The sequence below is a fragment of the Chelonoidis abingdonii genome, chromosome 2 (assembly GCF_003597395.2).
Source record: "Chelonoidis abingdonii isolate Lonesome George chromosome 2, CheloAbing_2.0, whole genome shotgun sequence".
Taxonomy (NCBI): Eukaryota; Metazoa; Chordata; order Testudines; family Testudinidae; genus Chelonoidis; species Chelonoidis abingdonii.
The window spans coordinates 192,156,493-192,175,295 of NC_133770.1; the positions used below are offsets into that span (position 1 = coordinate 192,156,493).

At 39.2% G+C, this 18,803-nt stretch overlaps 1 protein-coding gene across 4 annotated transcripts in view; it reads left to right on the top strand.

The window, feature by feature from the left end:
* The window catches only part of CARMIL1 (capping protein regulator and myosin 1 linker 1), a 282,448-nt gene that overhangs the window by 209,560 nt on the left and 54,085 nt on the right, over positions 1 to 18,803 (top strand). For all 4 annotated transcript variants that reach the window (XR_012655331.1, XM_075062881.1, XM_075062880.1 and 1 more), the window contains exons 27-28: positions 2,536 to 2,711; positions 13,953 to 14,040. Coding sequence is in view for 3 of the 4 variants with exons in the window: in XM_075062881.1 (XP_074918982.1) it covers positions 2,536 to 2,711; positions 13,953 to 14,040 (264 nt within the window). In the remaining variant the exon portion in view is untranslated. The remainder of the gene's footprint in view (positions 1 to 2,535; positions 2,712 to 13,952; positions 14,041 to 18,803) is intronic.

The window sequence follows — 18,803 nt, forward strand, 5'->3', positions numbered from 1 at the left end:
TCCAAAACGTCTGTTAGTCTATAAGGTGCCACAGGATTCTCTGCTGCTTTTACAGATTCAGACTAACATGGCTACCCCTCTGATACTGGTCACTTAGGAAGGAAAATCAAATCAGCTACAAAATGGAGAATAACTGGCTAGGTGGTAGTACTGCTGGAAAAGGATCTGAGAGTTATCGTGGATCACAAATTGTATATGAGTCAACAGTGCAATGCAGCTGCAAAAAAGGGTAATATGATTCTGGGGTGTATTAACAGGATCATTGTATGTAAGTCATGGGAGGGAATTGTTCTGCTCTACTAGGCATGGGTGAGGCTTAGCTGGAGTCCTGTGTCCAGGTCTGGGAGCCACACTTTAGGAAGGATCTGGAAAAACTGAGGGAGTCTGGAGGAGTGCGATGATTTTGCCAGGCCCACACATTCACAAGTCTTGAGTCAGGCTTCACAAATCATGATATGCATAGATACACACACACACTTATGTATATAAGATTTTAGTTTCTTTTTGTCTCCTTTGGAAATTTTAGTGTTCACATTTTCTAGCTTTTCTCTGCAGCCGTGAGGGCTAGAAACTTTTTTCTTTTTTTTTAAATGGAAGTTGAGATTCTTATGTGTAATCACTTGATTCCAGGAGCTGGGCTTTAAGAAAAACACCTAATATATTGAGACTTGTGATAAAATTGCAAGCACTAGCAACAGTGGGGATCAGTCCACACACGTCTAACTTTGCTCTCAGGCCCACATGGAAGGAAGACTCCCAACAGGGAAGCACAAAAGCTCTTCTTTCTTTTTTTTTTTTTTTTTTTAAAAGGGGAGGAGAGCAGGGGGTTAAAAAAATTGAGCATAGGTTTTAATTTTTTTTATTTGCGATTAATTTTTTTGGATTAATTGCGTGAGTTAACTATGATTAATAGACAGCCCTAATATATATATTAATTGTGATTACTCACACTTTTAATCTCACTGTTAAACAATAGAATACCAATTGAAATGTATTAAATATTTTTTGATGTTTTTACACATTTTCAAATATATTGATTTTAATTACAACACAGAATACAAGGGCACAGTGCTCACTTTATATTATTATTTTTATTACAAATATTTGCACTGTAAAGATGATAAAGAAATAGTATTTCAGTTCACCTCATACAAGTACTGTACAATCTCTTTATTGTGAAAGTGTAACTTTCAAATGTAGATTTTCTTTTTTACAAGTTACATAACTGCACTCAAAAATAAAACAATGTAAAACTTCAGAGCTTACAAGTTCACTCAGTCCCACTTCCTGTTCAGCCAATTGCTCAGACAAACAAGTTTGTTTACATTTACGGGACATAATGTTGCCTGCTTCTTATTTAAATGTCACCTGAAAGTGAGAACATTCAATTCTTCCCCATGGAGTTCAGTCACAAATTTAATTAACGCATTTTTTTTAACAAGCGTCATCAGCATTGGATACGTGTCCTCTGGAAAGATGGTTGAAGGTGAGGGGACATATGAATCTTTAGCATATCTGGCACGTAAATATCTTGCAATGCCGGCCACAGCAGTGCCATGCGAATGCTGGTTCTCATTTTCAGGTGACGTTGTAAATAAGAAGTGGGTCACATTATCTCCTGCAAATGTAAACAAACTTGTTTGTCTGAGCAACTGGCTGAACAGGAAGTGGGACTGAGTGAACTTTGTTTTATTTTTGTACATAAGTCTACAATTCAACTTTCATGATAAAGAGATTGCACTACAGTACTTGTATTAGGTGAATTGAAAAATACTATTTCTTTTGTTTTTTAGTGTGCAAATATTTGTAACAAAAAATAATATAAAGTGAGCACTGTGCAATTTGTATTCTGCGTTGTAATTGAAATCAATATATTTTAAAATGTAGAAGACATCCAAAAATATTTAAATAAATATTTAAATAAAATTAATTTTTTAGTCGCATGATTAATCACGATTAAATTTTTTAATTGCTTAACAGCCTTAATCCCTTGTGTGTGTGTGTGTATTGGATATTCTTGTGGTAGATTCCTGCACGCCTCTCAGGCAATGTACCTCTGCCTATTTCTGAAATAGGAAATTCTAGGGACATACAAATGTTCAAAGTTTTCACCATCCCCCTCTGAGGAGACTCTTGATGCCTTTCAAACAAGGAGTGTTGGACTGCAAAAGAAAATTGTGATTCAGAGCACAGATTAGCTGACCTTGGGAGGGTTTATTAGACTTCTACAACAGAGTTTTCTTTGCTTCTTAAAAATGCAGAGGTAGTGCTGAGTGTGCAGTGGGAACAGATGTATTGTTCTGATAATTAACCAAATATAGTTTTCTCTATTTGTAACTTCTATATTTAAAAAAAAAAAGTCTGTTTTGTTCTGTAAATGCTTTCAATTTTAATTTAATAGATGAATTCTAAAAGACTTGTATAGTGCTATGAAAGTACTCAGTGCTATGATCTCTCCCTCAATTAAAGCAACTGTCATGATGCTGTGGATTTTCTGAGAGAGAGTTTATTGTTTTCTCTCACTTTGTGCTACAGGCACTGCTTGAGTCTATGGTGGATGCAGCTGAGAATCTTTGCCCTAATGTGATGAAGAAGACCCACATTCGGCAAGACCTGATTGAGGCCAGCACCGAGAAGATTTCCATTCCACGTACCTTTGTTAAAAATGTGCTTTTGGAGCAGTCTGGAATTGATATCCTCAATAAAATTAGGTATGTTAAAAGCACTGTGAAACCTTCTATAAATATTCTGAAGATAGTTAAAGACCATGTATTGAGTTGCATTTCTGTCTTGTTGTGTATATGTATATCAGTATGTTTTCTGAACAATCCCACATAAGAATTCATATAGAAACTGGTATATCACCATACAGGCCAATCGGTTTGGTCCAGAAAATGCAAATATTTAGGTTTCTACAACGAAGTTAATTGGATCATATAGCACATATGTAGTATTTGGTATGCCTATTTTCCTTATTATTTCTGTGGCTTTAAGGGACACAATCAACTTAAAAATCATATGTCTGAAAAATGTTACCTACTATTGTTACTGCTGATGCCTTAGATTCCTATAACTGAAGAAAATTGGAAGATAACGAATACCACTGTCCACTTTACCACTTCCTTTGTTTTGTGCATTTGATGGCACACAGTGTGTTACTGGTTTTTTTGTTCTCTCTAGTCAGAAGTCACTGTAACCCTTTTATGTGGGGGGCTGTTTTGCACAGCAACAAGAATCAGACAAACACATTTAAAAATTTGAAAATAGGATATTCTAATCACTAAATTTGGAAGGGGAATGCAAAGGCAGGTATAGTGCTTTAAACTACTTGTAATTCATTATTTCCAAAAGATGAGATTCCAAGTTAGTTTTATTATATTCTTCTTTATTAAATGTACACCAGAGCATATACAAGATATACTATATGGTCAAGTTAAGGAGGCAGGAAACTTAAAACTTTATGGTTGCTATCATTTCTATGGAGATAATTTTCTGCTAGGCAGGGTTAACAGCAAACACATGGCATTTTGCATTGTGATGGTTGTATCTTTGCAATGGGAAAAGGGAAATTTCTTTGTAAAACATTAAAATGTAGGTATGTGAGCTTTTCAGAATGCAGTAAAATTTCAATACCCGTAGCTGAACAAGTGTATTTATATTATGTTTTTAAGTGGGAAGTGTTTGCTTTTTTTCCCATTACTCATGTCAAGTTCAAGAGTGGATGAATGAAACTTCTTTCTCTTCCGATCCTCCCTCCCTCCCTCCCATTAAAAAAGAAAATCACTATTGCTTTGAGACCAATTATGGAAATTTTCAGCCCCTCAAGGAAATGTCCTGAAATATGAGCAGCTGAAAACATAGGTATTGCCAACTTAGCTACACCTTCTGATTCCTTGACTTTAGCAAAGCTTTTGATACAGTCTTCACAGTGTTCTTGCCAGCAAGTTAAAGTAGTATGGGCTGGATGAATGGACTATAAGGTGGATAGAAAGCTGGCTAGTTCATCGGGCTTAACGGATAGTGATGAATGGCTCCATGTCTAGTTGGCAGCTGATATCAAGCGGAGTGCCCCAAGGGTCAGTCCTGGGGCCGGTTTTGTTCAATGTCTTCATTAATGATCGGGAGGATAACGTGGACTGCACTCTCAGCAAGTTTGCAGATGACACTAAACTGGGAGGTGTGGTAGGTACGCTGGAGAGTAGGGATAGGATACAGAGAGACCTAGACAAATTAGAGAATTGGGCCAAAAGAAATCTGATGAGGTTCAACAAGGACAAGTGCAGAGTCCCGCACTTACGACGGAAGAATCCCATGCACTGCTACAGACTAGGGACCGAGTGGCTAGGCAGCAGTTCTGCAGAAAAGGACCTAGGGGTTACAGTGTCAGTGCAAATGGTCGAAAGGACAATAGGGTTATTATTGTTTGCGGTTTTTTATTACGTGGTGTATCTTTACATTTGTCCTTTAGGTTGTGTCGCTTGTTTTGCTACTGCCTATATCGCGGAATTCATGTTTCTCTCATTAAGTGATAACTAGTATATGATGATTTCTCCGATTAAAGGCAATAATACTTGGTGGCTCCCTTCACTTTTGTGCAATGCGGGGATTCGTGGCGAGCATGTTATTAGATTGCGGTGCTTGTTAAAGTCCAATTTCTCTTTACTCACGCTACACCCTAATCTCCACAAAGCTCCTAGCTGTATAACTTGTCACCGCTTCCGCAGTACAGGACCGACCACTTCTTCTGACTGTCCTGTTTTCTTTTCTCCTTGTTATATTAAGTTTTTCTTTTTCAACTCGTTTGGATTTTTTTTTCCTAGTGGGGGGGCTCAGGGGGATTGGCAGGGTCTGGCAGTCTCACCAGGGGAACTGGTGAAAGGATTGGAAAACGGGTGATTTCCAGGGTTATCCCAGGGAAGGAAGGTCGAGGAGGAACAAGGGGGAGGGGTCTGTCCCTTTGTTGTGAGACTCAGGGGCATTCTGAGTCTTGGGGTCCCCCAGGGAAAGGGTTTTGGGGAGCCCAGGAGTGAAGCCAGGGCCAACTGGAATCCTGGGGGGTCGGTTCGCAAGCGCTATTTCAGATCCTTAGCTGGTAAATTAAGCTTGGGAGGGTTTCATGCTTTTCGCATCTCATTTTCTGAAAACTCTAAGTTCAGGATCGGTGGAAAGCTTATGACATGTGGCTAGGTGGTGGGATAAGAAGATTAAGGGAATCCAGAAAGCCAGTAGAAGAATATATATTTTTTCTTTTCTCTGCTAGGGGCTTTTTAGGAAGGGAAAGGGGGTTTGGGTTTTTGAAAGGAGCCAGAGAAAATCTTTTTTTTTGTTTCTCTCGTTTGCTAGGTTGGCTTGATATTTAAAAGGCAAAAAGAACCATTAAGGTTTGGCCAAAGGGGGTCTTTTGTTAAAAACAAGAGAACTCCGACTGAGTCAAGTACCCCAAGGGCATAAAGTGGTTTTTTTTTATGGTTTTATTTTACATTTGAAAGATTAGCTAGACGGAAAAAAAAAATTCCAAACAAGTTAAACAAAAGGGCTTTATATAAAAAAAGAAAGGAAAAGGAACATTAAAATTGGTCTCTGTTATCATCAGGTGGGACAAATATACAGGGTTTATTTGCTTTAAAAGAGAAAAAAAAAAATGGAATAAAACAGGGCCTTATCCAAAAAAGAAATCCAATTTTAAAAAAACAATTCCAGCAACCAACCCAACACCATGTAAATTTACAAAAAAAAAACCAAACTTAAGGCCTATTTGGGTCCTTTTCTTCCTTTGGCACTTACAAACTGGAAACAGGAAGATTAGGGGGAAAAGCCTGGGATAGGGAGTTGATCCCCTTCCAAGGGAGGACATAGGCAGGGCAACAGAGGACGAACAACGAACACACACCCAAAACTTTTCCCTCGGCTTGAGATTTTGGGGAAAATTTTTCTTGTTTTCCTTGATTGGTCCTTCTGGTTTCAAGGTGTTTGGGTATTCCCTTTTAACCCTTTTACGGTTTAAAAAACATTAAAAACCCTTAAGCTAATTTGTTTATGACAATATTTAAAAATTAGTTAAAAACCCTTTGATGGGGCTTGAGTTCAGGATTTTCGCTAGGTAAAAACGTCTCACAAAATGGCAGGGGGGAATTTAAAAATGGCTGCAGGGCAAGGGAATTTAATTTGATCTCCCTTTGCTTCCTTTATTTCTTTCCTTATTTGCAGATGGGGAATCGTGAGAAAGAATACAATTTTATTGTATGTCGCTAACCATATTAGGTTTAAATTTTAACCTTACTAAATAGAAGGGAATCGGATTAACAATTTACTGGTTTAACCACTTTCCTCTAAACAAAAAACAAGCTCCACTGGTTGTAATTAATTACCAACTTGGTCTCTTGATAATATTAACCTTGGCTTGATTTTGTTTTTAAAACCTGTTAAAAAACTTCCTTTATTGGATATAGATTAAGATTTAAAAAAAAAAGGGTTTTCTTTTTTTCTTTGGTTTGGTTTTTGGTAGGTTTCGTTTGTTTATACTTTAAAACTTGTATCACTTTAAAACTTGTTGCCGTTATATTAAAAAAGAGTTTAACCAACCACAATCCCACTTCCCTTGGGGGTTGCAGGTTTAACTCGTTTATAAAAAAATTTGCTTTAAATTCGGAATAATTGTTATTTCTGGTTCGGGCAAACAAATGTAAGTTATTACCAGTATTTTAATGGCCTTTATAGCAGTTATAAGGCGCCATCTACCCATTAAGGGGGCTTTTTTAACTGGCAATTAATGAGGATGTCAACTTAAAAAAAAAAAAAAAAATTCCCTTTCCTACTGACATATTATATGAGTAACTTTTTAAGTTGCCAAGCTAGCCTTAGGCTAAAACAAGGGGACCCAAAAGGGAACAGTGTCTGAAGGATTTGCTTGCTTTGTAGATCTTGGCTCTTTGGCTTGTTTTGATTCTTTTTCCCGGGTTTTGCATTAAATCAGGGATCATTCCCCAAAACCATTTAGTTAAACACCAAAGGCTATGTATTCCCTTTTCTTTTGTGTGCAATTATGTACATCGATTTAAAATAGAACAGATTAAGGGCCCAAATGGTGAACATAATAAATGGAACATTAAATTGTGCCTGGTTTATTTTTTCCCCAAAGGAAGCTTTCTGGAATTGGCGCCACCCACCTTCTATTTTAATTCAATTGGAAGGTTGGGTTCCGAGGTTCCATAAAAACTCTTTTGAGATCCATCCCATTAATTAGGTTTTCTGGGATAGAAAAACAATGAGAGGGGAGGAAATTGGGGTCTGTATGCTCCCGGGACCCATTAGATTGGAGGGGACTTTTCCTTTAATTCTGGTGGGTTGCGTTGTGTTAATAATTAATTAATGGTTAGAGAAACATATGGGCTGGAATGTGCTTGGAAACCCACCTGAAGGGCTATTTACCAAACTTGTAACCTTTAAAAAAAGTCCTTTTATGGCTCATTTTTAGGCATTAGGAATTTCATAAGGGGAATATCAGCGGTGGGAGAGACCTCAGGGGGTCATTCTGTCCAACCCCCGAATCAAAGCCAGGGGGGACCAATCCCCAAACGTAATCATCCAGCCCAGAGGCTTTGTTTCAAGGGCCGACCTTCAAAACCTTTTAAGAAGGGTAGATTTCCTCCACCCTCCTAGGTTAAACCATTTCTAATTCTTTTTTCAACTTTACTTTCCTATTTGGAAAAAAGTTTTCCTAATTCCTTAACTAACTCCCCCCACTGGGCAAATTTGAGACCATTACATCTTGTTTTGGTCATCTGAACCCAACCCACTGGAAAACAGTCTAGGATCCATCCCTCTTTTGGAAAACCCCCTTTTCAGGGTTTAGTTGAAAGCAGCTATCACCCCCCGCCCCCATCTCTCTTCTGCAGGACTAACAAAACTCCCAGTTCCCTCAGCCTCTACTTCAAAAGATCATGTGTTCCAGTCCCCTAATCATTTTGCTGCCTCCGCTGGACTCTTTCCAAGGTTTTCCACATCCTTCTTGTAGTGTGGGGGCCCAAAAACTGGATACAGATACTCCAGATGAGGCCTCACAATGCCGAATAGAGGGGAATGATCATGTCCCTCGATCTGCTGGCAATGTTCTACTTATACATCACAAATGCATTAGCCTTCTTGGCAACAAGGGCACACTGTTGACTCATATCCAGGCTTCTCATACCACTGTAACCCTAGGTCTTTTCTGCAGAACTGCTGCCTAGCCACTCGGTCCCTAGTCTGCTAACAGTGCATGGGATTCTTCCGTCGTAAGTGCGGACTCTGCACTTGTCTTGTTGAACCTCAATCAGATTTCTTTTGGCCCAATTCTTCTAATTTGTCTAGGTCTCTCTGTATCCTATCCCTACCCAGCGTACCTACCACACCTCCCAGTTTAGTGTCATCTGCAAACTTGCTGAGAGTGCAGTCCAGCGTTATCCTCATCCGATCATTATAAAGACATTGAACAAAACCGGCCCCAGGACTGACCCTTGGGGCACTCCCTTGATTATCAGCTGCCACTAGACATGGAGCCATTCATCACTATCCGTTACCCGATGAACTAGCCAGCTTCTATCCACCTTATAGTCCATTCATTCAGCCCCATACTACTTTAACTTGCTGAGGAGAACACTGTGAAGACTGTATCAAAAGCTTTTCTAAAGTCAGGAATCAGAAGGTGTAGCTTAAGTGGCAATACATATGTTTTCAGCTGCTCATATTTTCAGGACATTTCCTTGAGGGGCTGAAAAATTTCCAATAATTGGTCCAAAGCAATAGTGATTTTCTTTTTTAATGGGGAGGGAGGGAGGGAGGATCGCGGAAAGAAAGAGTTTCATTTTCAATCCCACTCTTGGAAACTTGACATTGAGGTAATGGGGGAAAAAAGCAAACACTTCCCCACTTAAAAACATAATATAAATACCAACTTGGTTCAGGCTACGGGGTATTGGAGAATTTTACTGCATTTCTGAAAAGCTTCACATACCTTATTTAATGTTTTACAAGGAAAATTTCCCTTTTCCCATTGCAAAGATACAACATCACCAATTGCAAAAAGCCAGTTGTTTTGCTGTTAAAACCCTGCCCATAGCAGGGAAAATTATTCTCACATAGGAATTGATAGGCAACCATAAAGTTTTAAGGTTTCTGCCTCCTTTAACTTGACCATATTGTTTAGTCTGCAGAAGAGAAGAATGGGGGCGGGGGGTTGATAGCTGCTTTCAACTACCTGAAAGGGGGTTCCAAAGAGGATGGATCTAGACTGTTCTCAGTGGTGGTAGATGACAAAACAAGATGTAATGGTCTCAAGTTGCAGTGGGGGAGGTTTAGGTAGGATATTAGGAAAAACTTTTTCAATAGGAAGGTAGTGAAGAATTAGAATTGGTTACCTAGGGAGGTGGAGGAATCTCCTTCCTTAGAGGTTTTTAAGGTCGGGCTTGACAAAGCTCTGGCTGGGATGATTTAGTTGGGGATTGGTCCTGCTTTGATCGGGGGTTGGACTAGATGACCTCCTGAGGTCTCTTCCACCGCTGATATTCTATGATTCTATGCTAATGAAGGCCATAAAAGGACTTTTTTTTAGAGTTACAAGTTGTAAATAGCTCAGGTGGGGTTTCAAGCACATCAGCCATATGTTCTTCTACATTATATTATTAACACTACGCACCCACTATAATACAAGGAAGTCTCATCTAATGGGTCGGGAGACATACAGACCAATTCTCCTCTCATTGTTTTCTTATCAGAAACTCTAATTATGGGATTGGATTCTCAAAAGGAGTTTATGGGAGCTCGGAACCCAACTTCATTGAATTATAATAGAAGTTGGGTGGCGCATTCCCAGAAGCTCCTTTGAAAATAACAGGCACATTTATGTTCCATTATTATGTCATTGCTATCTGTTGCTATTATCGCTTGTACATATTGCACACAAAAAGAAAGGGAACATAGCTTTGTGTGTTAACTTAAATGGTTTTGTGGATTGATCCTGATTAATGCAACTGGGAAAAGATCACAAAGCCAAGAGCCAAGCATTCTACTAAAGCAAGCAAATTCTTTATCAGGACACTTGTCTTTGTCTTTGTTTATGCTAAGGCCTAGCTTGCACTTAAAAAGTTTTACTCATATAACTATGTCAGTAGGAGGTGATTTTTTTTTAAGTTGACATCATTATGCCAGTAAAAGCCTTAGTGTAGATGCAGCTATACTGCTATAAGGCATTTATACTGGTATAACTTACTTTGTTTTGCTGAACCAGAATAAGCAATATTCGAATAAGCATTTTTATACGAGTTAAACTGCATCCTCCCAAGGGAGTGGGATGTGTGTTAACTCTTTAACTATACTGGCACAGTTAAAGTGATACAGTTTTTAAGTATAAACAAGACCTACCAAAAGCAACCAGAAAACTTTTTTTTAATCTATCTATTCATTTAGGAAGTTTAACAGGTTTACAAATCATTGCCATGTTAATATATCAGAGACCAAGTTGTAATTATTACAACAGTGAGCTTTTGTTAGAGGAAATGTTATACAGTAAATATTGTAATCCGATCTTTCTATTTAGTAGGGTATTACTATATTGTAAAGATGAACCTAGGACATGTCAGAAAACAAATTTAATAACAATAGAAAGTTTGTATTTCTTCCTCCCTGTGAGATTTCTTCTTGCAAATAAGGAAGAAAATAAAGGGAGCAAGAGATCAAATAAATTCTTGCTGCAGCCATTTTTAAATTCTGCATTTTGTGAGACGTTTAACCTAGAGAAATTCTGACTCAAGCCATCAAAGGGTTAACTATTTAATATTGTCATAAACAGATAGCTAAGGGTTAATGTTTCTTTACCTGTAAAGGGTTAACAAAGGGAACCAAACACCTGACCAGAGGACCAATCAGGAAACAAGATTTTTCAAATCTCAAGCGAGGGAAGTTTTGGGTGTGTGTTCTTTGTCTCGTCTCTGTTGCTGTCTAGTCTCTGAGGGGATCACTCTATCTCCAGGCTTTCTAATCTTCTGTTTCCAAGTGTCAAGTGCAAAGGTTAGAAAGACAATAGGCTTATATTGTTGGTTTTTTTGTATTTACATGTGTGTGGTTTGCTGGAATGTTTTAAATTGTATTTCTTTTTGGATAAGGCTGTTTATTCCATTTTTTTTCTTTTAAGCAATAACCCTGTATTTGTCACCTGATATACAGAGACCATTTTTATGTCTTTTTCTTTCTTTTTTATATAAAGCTTTTGGTTTTTAAACTTGTTGGATTTTTTTTTTTCGTCTAGCTAATCTTTCAATGTAAATTAAACCAAAAAAACCACTTATTTGCGTGGGTACTTGACTCAGTCGGAGTTCTATTGTTTTAACAAAAGACCCTTGTCAAACCTTAATGGTTCCTTGCTTTAATATGCAAGCCAAACTGAAGCAAACGAGAGAAACAGAAAAAAAGAATTTTCTCTGGCCTCCTTTCAAACCCAAACCCTTTCTCTCTGCTTAAAAGCCCCTAGCAGAGAAAAGAAAAATATAATATTCCTACTGGTTTCTGGATTCTTATCTTTTATCCCAACACTAGCCAACATGTTATAGCTTTCCTACTAGATCTGAACCTAGAGTTCAGAGAAAATGAGTGCTAGCATGAAACCTCCAAGCTTAATTACCAGCTAGATCTGATAGCGCTGCCACCAGCCAGGAATTCAGTTGCCTGGCTCACTCTGGGCTCCCATAAAACCTTACCTGGGGGGCCCCAAGACTCAGATGCCCTGAGTCTCACAAAAGAGAAACAACCCCCTCCCCTTGTCTCCCTCGTACTTCTCCTGGATGACCCTGGAGATCACCTGTTTCAATTCCTTCCACACAGTTCCTGGTGAGCTGCAGACTCAATCCCCTGAGCCCCAACTAGGAAAAAAATCCAACAATTTAAAAATGAAAGCTTTATATAAAAAGAAAGAAAAGACATAAAAAATGGTCTCTGTATAGTGGGGAAACAATATACAGGTTATTGCTTAAAAGAAAAAAATGATAATTAAACAGCCCTTATCCAAAAGAAATACAATTTTAAAACATTCCAGCAAACCACACACATGTAAATCACAAAAAACCCAACAATATAAGCTATTGTTCTTTCTACCTTTGCATTACAACTTGGAACAGAAGATTAGAAAGCCTGGATAGTGATCCCCTTCAGAGACTAGACAGCAACAGAGACGAGACAAAGAACACACACCCAAAACTTCCCTCACTTGAGATTTGAAAAATCTTGTTTCCTGATTGGTCCTCTGGTCAGGTGTTTGGTTCCCTTTGTTAACCCTTTACAGGTAAAAAAAATATTAACCCTTAGCTATCTGTTTATGACAAATATCTACAAAAGGGATGATGTACATGTTTTGCCCACAGCATGTTGGTTGGTTACCTAGAGTTTGTTTCAAGATTTGGCTCCATGAATTAGTATAATTCTGGGGACTTCTGCACTCTGGGAATACTTACTACTACTAACTTTAAAACAAATAGTGAAACATTTCTCTGGGTGTGTAGACGTAACAGTCACCATCTAAAGATGTGTGACGACAGTCAAAACTGAAAAAAAAAGTTTAATTTCCGTGAAGAGACAGTGGTAGACCACAACACCAAGTACAAATCTAATGTAATGTTGGTTTCTGTGGGCTTGTCTTCACTGCAGTGTTAGCTTGAGGTATACCAAGCCCACAACCCAATTCCCATCCACAAACACACATTTCTAAGTCGAATGAAGTGGTGTTTTAAATTCTTGCTAGCTGGCCCATTGCTGAGGGGCAGGGGTGGTTTGAAGCTGACATGGTGCTGACACACAAGCTAGTAATGGATTGGGGATGCAGCTGCAGCTCAGGTTAGCTCAACTGCTAATCCAATCACTATGCTAATCAAGTCACTCTACAGGTATATCTACACTGCAGCTGGGAGTTAGTCTCCTAGCCCGGGTGAACAGATGTTCACTAGAGGGGCTTGAGCTACCATGCTAAAATGAGCAGTGTGGACGCTGTGGCTCCTACAGAAACTCAGCCTAGTCACCTAAGCTCAGCCCCAGGGATTTGGTTGGATGTGAGAGCCTGAGCTGCCATCCGATCTACAGTGTCCACACTACTGTATTTAGTGCGGTAACTTGAGCTGTGCCAGCTCAAGTCTTGTCTGCCTCTGCTGGGAGGCTCATTCCCAGCTGCAGGATAGACAAACCATGTGTGACTTGAGTGTGTTTTTGCAGCGTGGCTGCTCTAACTTGAACTAAGCATGCCCGAGTGGGGTGACTAGAGTATAGTAACTCATACATGTTGCAGTGAAGGGGCAAACCCAGTGTATACAGTGCTGATGTCATGTTAAATCTAACAGTGAGTCTGTGTTCCACACCTTCTTGTTGAATGCTAAATACATGGGACTGGCTGAAACAAAATTTGTAAGGCAGGAGCTAGTTATTTAAAGCAAAAGCACAAACAGTTTGCAGCCCAGGAATGGTGATGGCAGGTTGCAGAAACAATACAGTTCCCATTTAGCTGACAGAAGGGTACAAAAAGGAGACGGGGCAAGATTAATAGTTAAGTAAAACAAGCCTTAAACAGGTAAGACTGTCTGAATTCACTCCAGACCAGATTCGTCTTCTCTTAACATCAATGCATGTATTGTTCCTAAGCAAATCTGACCGTATGGTTCTTATTAAGCTGTCCCTTAGCCAGATGTTTTTGTTTCTGCCATTAGAAAAATGTTAGAAGCAGGTTGGAAGTGGTCCAGGAGTTCTTGTGTGTGTGTGTTCTTGTGAGTTATTTCTGAAGGGTTCAGTCCTTCTACTTGCATCTTCTTGTGTTTCGTTCTCAAAGACAGTAGCAGGCTCACAGATAATCTTCACACCATAGAACTAATGCTGTAAGGGATTGTAGAGTTCTCTTGTGTGAACTGAAAGTTACTCTGTTCTCATTTTCAATGTTCACACAGCGAAGTGAAACTTACTGTGGCCTCTTTCCTATCTGACCGAATTGTGGATGAAATCCTGGATGCGCTTTCACATTGTCATCATAAACTGGTGAGTGTTTTTACAGTTCTGAGTAGTTCAGGGTGTCTTACCGCCACCACAGCATTCATGACTCGTTCACTTCCTTCTTCTCACAGCTGCATTTCTAAATCTGCCTAATTTTCATCAGCAGCATCATTTGAAACATGGTCATAGGGTGAGTAGTCCTGATTTAAGAAGAAAACAGCCACAGAAGAAGCTGCATTGCTTAGCTGCCTTACTATCTCTTGCATGAATTATCAGATCTGAAACCAAAAATGGCTTTGCAAGAACATATATTCACTAGTTAAGGAGACAACTACTGGCTGTCGTAGTGAGACAGGCGTTACGATTGAAATAAAGTCAGATTTCATTCTTTAGGGTCTGTGGAGCAAACTGTAGGGACCTTACTTCCCAAACCTGTGCATATTCTGAGGCTACTTCAGAAATGTGAGGTCTTGGACTGGAAGGTGTATCTATGTAGAAGATAAAATGTTCAGCTATTTACTGGAAGACGTTCTGCTGTCAACCACTTATTGTAGATGTACCTCCTTCCTGAAGATTAGAGCAGATATACTGCTGTATGTCTGCAGATCAGCTTATGGACTCCTGTACATTAATGGTTATTTTTAGTGGAGAGGGAAGTAGATTATTGGACTCACACCCAAGTTTGCTGAGGGTGGGAGGAGCTAATGCTGGATTGTGCAGAGTTATATAAAAAGAGTGGCAGCAATAGCAAAAAAAAAAAAAAAATTTCCAAAACTTTCCAGAAGTTCCACTGTGAGTCAACTTTCCAAGCGTGGGAGCAGCATCGGCAACGTCTTTGTCGCTGCTTTGTTTTGCTCATCCATATTTTTTGTCAGGGAAATAGACTGCATCATTATCAAGAGAAGATAGATTTGTTTTACTGTTATTGGTGCTCCTGCTGTTGTGAAATGCTTCCTTTGTAGATCAAAGTATAAAACTATTCAATGTACAGACATTTGAAGAAACACACAGTAGTTCCACATAGGAACTATCCAGTTATATTTCGATCTACCTTGTTTTCTATATCACGGGCATGTTAAGGACTTTTGAGAGAGAGAATTTCATTAAAAACATAAAATGTTAAGGCTTATTAAATATGCAACAAATTTTACATGTATAGGAAATTTTATACTAAGTATTAAAAACAGCTGAGGATTCATGTAGAGCCCATTCTGAGATTACGAAAGGCTAGTCTCAAACAGAAACTTTTGTTTCAAGTGTGAACACTTTAGGAACAAGCAAATTCAAATGGTCCTAAACCGTATTAAGCCCAAGGTCAGTCTATCTCACATTCTAAGTTAGAGCTTTAAAACTGTACACAATATTAAATGTAGTGCCACATTTCATTTTACATTGAAACCAGGTCTTTGATTATGGTATTTAGTGGGCATACTACATGTCACAATTTTTTTGATCATTTCCTGGCCAGTATCCTGGGCCAGCCTATCAGCAAATGACTCTGTTGCATCAGTGACCAATCAGGGATCTTTGCTGCCAAATTCAAACATCACCAGTGCTCTGAACGTTCTTCTAAGGCCAAGGCAGGATCCAGAGAAAGAAGCACAACAGAGAGATCTGATTGCTTACCAGGACTGTTGCCCAAGGAGGACTGTTAGTGCTATCTCAAAAGGGGCCAAAGTCACCATTACTGCATGAGGACTGACTGTTTAGAAAATAACCAGCAACAGCTCTCAGCTGGGTTGAATTGAGAAGCAGTAGGAGGACCACAGCAGAAACTCCAGACCTGAGACCAGCTCTCTACCAGATAAACCCAACGCAAGATCTTGGAGCAGATAAAAGCCCCTAAATCTGAACTGAAGAGACCCTCTGTGGGAGCCTGACTGGAAAGCAGCCAGCAGACACCAATCAGAGGAACCCAAGAAGACTGCAAACAGGATGGAAATAATTCCTATTCCACAGCTCAACGTGAAAGAAGATTCAGCCCCATCAGTCACAGCATGCATACTGGTCCTGTAGCTTCTCAGTTGCCGATGACTGCACTAATGTTGGGCCATCAATCAGAGAGCTTGGTTCAGAAAAATATATTGGATCAGTTCTTCTTAGTAGGGAAAGATGCCACTGCATGCAAAGCTCACAGAAAAAGACAATCATAAAAAAACCTACGTGATCAACTGGTGGGCATCTTGTGGGCAGAGTATACCCACACAGTTTCCATTCTGACCCTGGACTGAAACTGAGTTCAGTGGTCTCTCTTCACACCCTAGTCTTCTTGTCATGCTTCCCATATGAATGTGCTCACAATCTTTAAAATACTAACTTTAGACATTTTCCATTGACAGTTCATCATAAGGCAAATCCAAAATAAGATCCTGTATTGACAAACATCTTAAACTGATATACCTCTGTGATTTATGTTGCTTGTAACAGATACTTTTCTCCCAGTGTTAACATTAGCATGGAACATTTTCAAGTCAACATTTTGAGTACTATGTTTCATATATTTTAAGGCCAACAGTGACCGTTGGATCATCTAGTCTGACCTGCTGTATTTCAGAGACCGTTACCCCTGTACTGAGCCCAATGGTTTGTGTTTGACTAAAGCATATCTTCCAGAAAGGCATCCAGTCTTGACTTGAAGACATGGAGAATCCACCACTTGTCTTGGTAGTTTTTTCCAATGGTTAATCACTCCCACCATTGAAAATTTGTGCCTAATTTGAATTTGTCTGGCTTCAGCTTCCAGCAATTGTTTCTTGTTATGCCTTTCTCTGTAAAACTAAAAAGCCCTTTAAAACACAATATTTTCTCCCCCAAAGGTACTTTTATATTGTAATCAAGTTTTCCTTCTTTTTTTAGATAAAATAAACAGACTAAGCTGATTAAGGCTATATCTACACTATAGACCCCATGCCAGTATAGACCTTTAATATAAACGCAGCTTACACTGACAGAAGGAGTTTTTCTGCCAATGTAGGAATATCACCTCTCCAGACAAAGTTAGCTGTATTGATAGAAGCACTTTTCTGTCAGCACAGATGCATCTACACTGCAGGTTTACCACCCCGGATCAATATAGCTATCCCGGTGTAAGTTTCAAGTATAGACCATGCCAGAGTCCCTCTTCTCTACAACTGTGCTTCTCAAAGTTGGGACGCTGCTTGTTCAGGGAAAGCCCCTGGCGGTCCAGGCCAGTTTGTTTACCTGCCGCATCCACAGGTTCAGCCGATCGCGGCTCCCACTGGCCGCGGTTTGCTGCTCCAGGCCAGTGGGGGCTGCGGGAAGTGGCGCAGGCCAAGGGATGTGCTGGCTGCCCTTCCTGCAGCCCCCATTGGCCTGGAGCTGCAAATCGCGGCCAGTGGGAGCCATGATTGGCCAAACCTGCAGACACAGCAGGTAAACAAACTGGCCTGGACAGCCAGGGGCTTTCCCTGAACAAGCGGCGGCCTGGCTTTGAGAAGCACTGCTCTACAGTCCTCAAATTTGTGTATCTCTTCTGCATCCTCTCTAATTTGTCAACGTCTTTTTAAAATGTGTACAGTATTCCGGTATCGGTCTTACCAATGCTGTATACGGAGGTAAAAATCACCTCTGTATTCCTACTCACTTCTTCCCTGTTTACATCACTAAGCATGTCATTAACCCTTTTTGTCACAGCATCACAATGGGAGCTCATGTTCAATTGCATGTTCATTATGAACCATAAATCTTTTTCAGAGTCACTGTTCTCCAGAGTAGAGTTTCCCATTCTGTAGATATGGCCTGCACTCTTTGTTCTTTAATATACGACTTTGCATTTGTCTGTAGTAAAATGTCTTTTATTTGAATGGGCTCAGAGTGGATTGCTCTGTGTGACTGCCCTGTTCATTTAAGTATTTGTTACTTTTATGCAGTTACTTTTATCAACCTAGCTTGTCATCTCATCAAAAAACGAATTCACGTTTGGTTGACAAGATGTACTTTCCTCAAAACCATATTGACTGGCGTTAATTATATTCCCATTCTTTGATTCTTTATTAATTTAATTTCATATCAGGTTTTCCACTGTTTTGCCGAGGATAGATGTCAGATTAGCTGGCTTATAGTTACCCTGGTAGACCCACTTACCCTTTTTGAATATTGGCACAGTGTTAATACTCTTCCAGTATTTTGTAATTTCCCTGATATCCCAAGATTCATTAAAAATTTAATCTCAGTGGGCCAGAGGTCTTCTTAGCCAACTCTTTTAGGATTCTTGGGCTCAAGTGATCCAGGCCTACCGATTTAAAAATATGTATCCTGAATGGATGCTGTTTAACATCCTCCTTTGTTGCTAATGAACTGGAAAGTACTTCATCAGCCTCATGTGATAGGAATCCATCATCCTACTTCTTTCCAAATATAGAACAGGAATATTTATCAAACACTTCTGCCTTTTCTGCATCATTAACCATTTTAATATCTCCTTCTAGTAATGGGCTTACACCATTTTTAGATTTATTTTCTTCCTAGTATCCTTTTTTTAAAAATTTCTCCTTAACCCTGCCAGACATAGATTTATCCCTGATGTCTTTAGCTTCCCTTATTAATTTTCTACACTTCATAATTTTTAATTTATACTGATTGCAATCTAGTTCCCCTTTTTTCCATTTGTTTGAAAGGAAAACAGGATAACTTTGTGTAAATGCCATCCTGGTTCAGCAGAGAAGTGAAGGTATCAATTAGATACAATATTTATTAGATATAATTAATTATAAAAATATAATATTTACGTTTATCCAAAGTTGTCCTTTTTCTTGATTATAGAATTATGGCTTTTTGGCCATCTAATA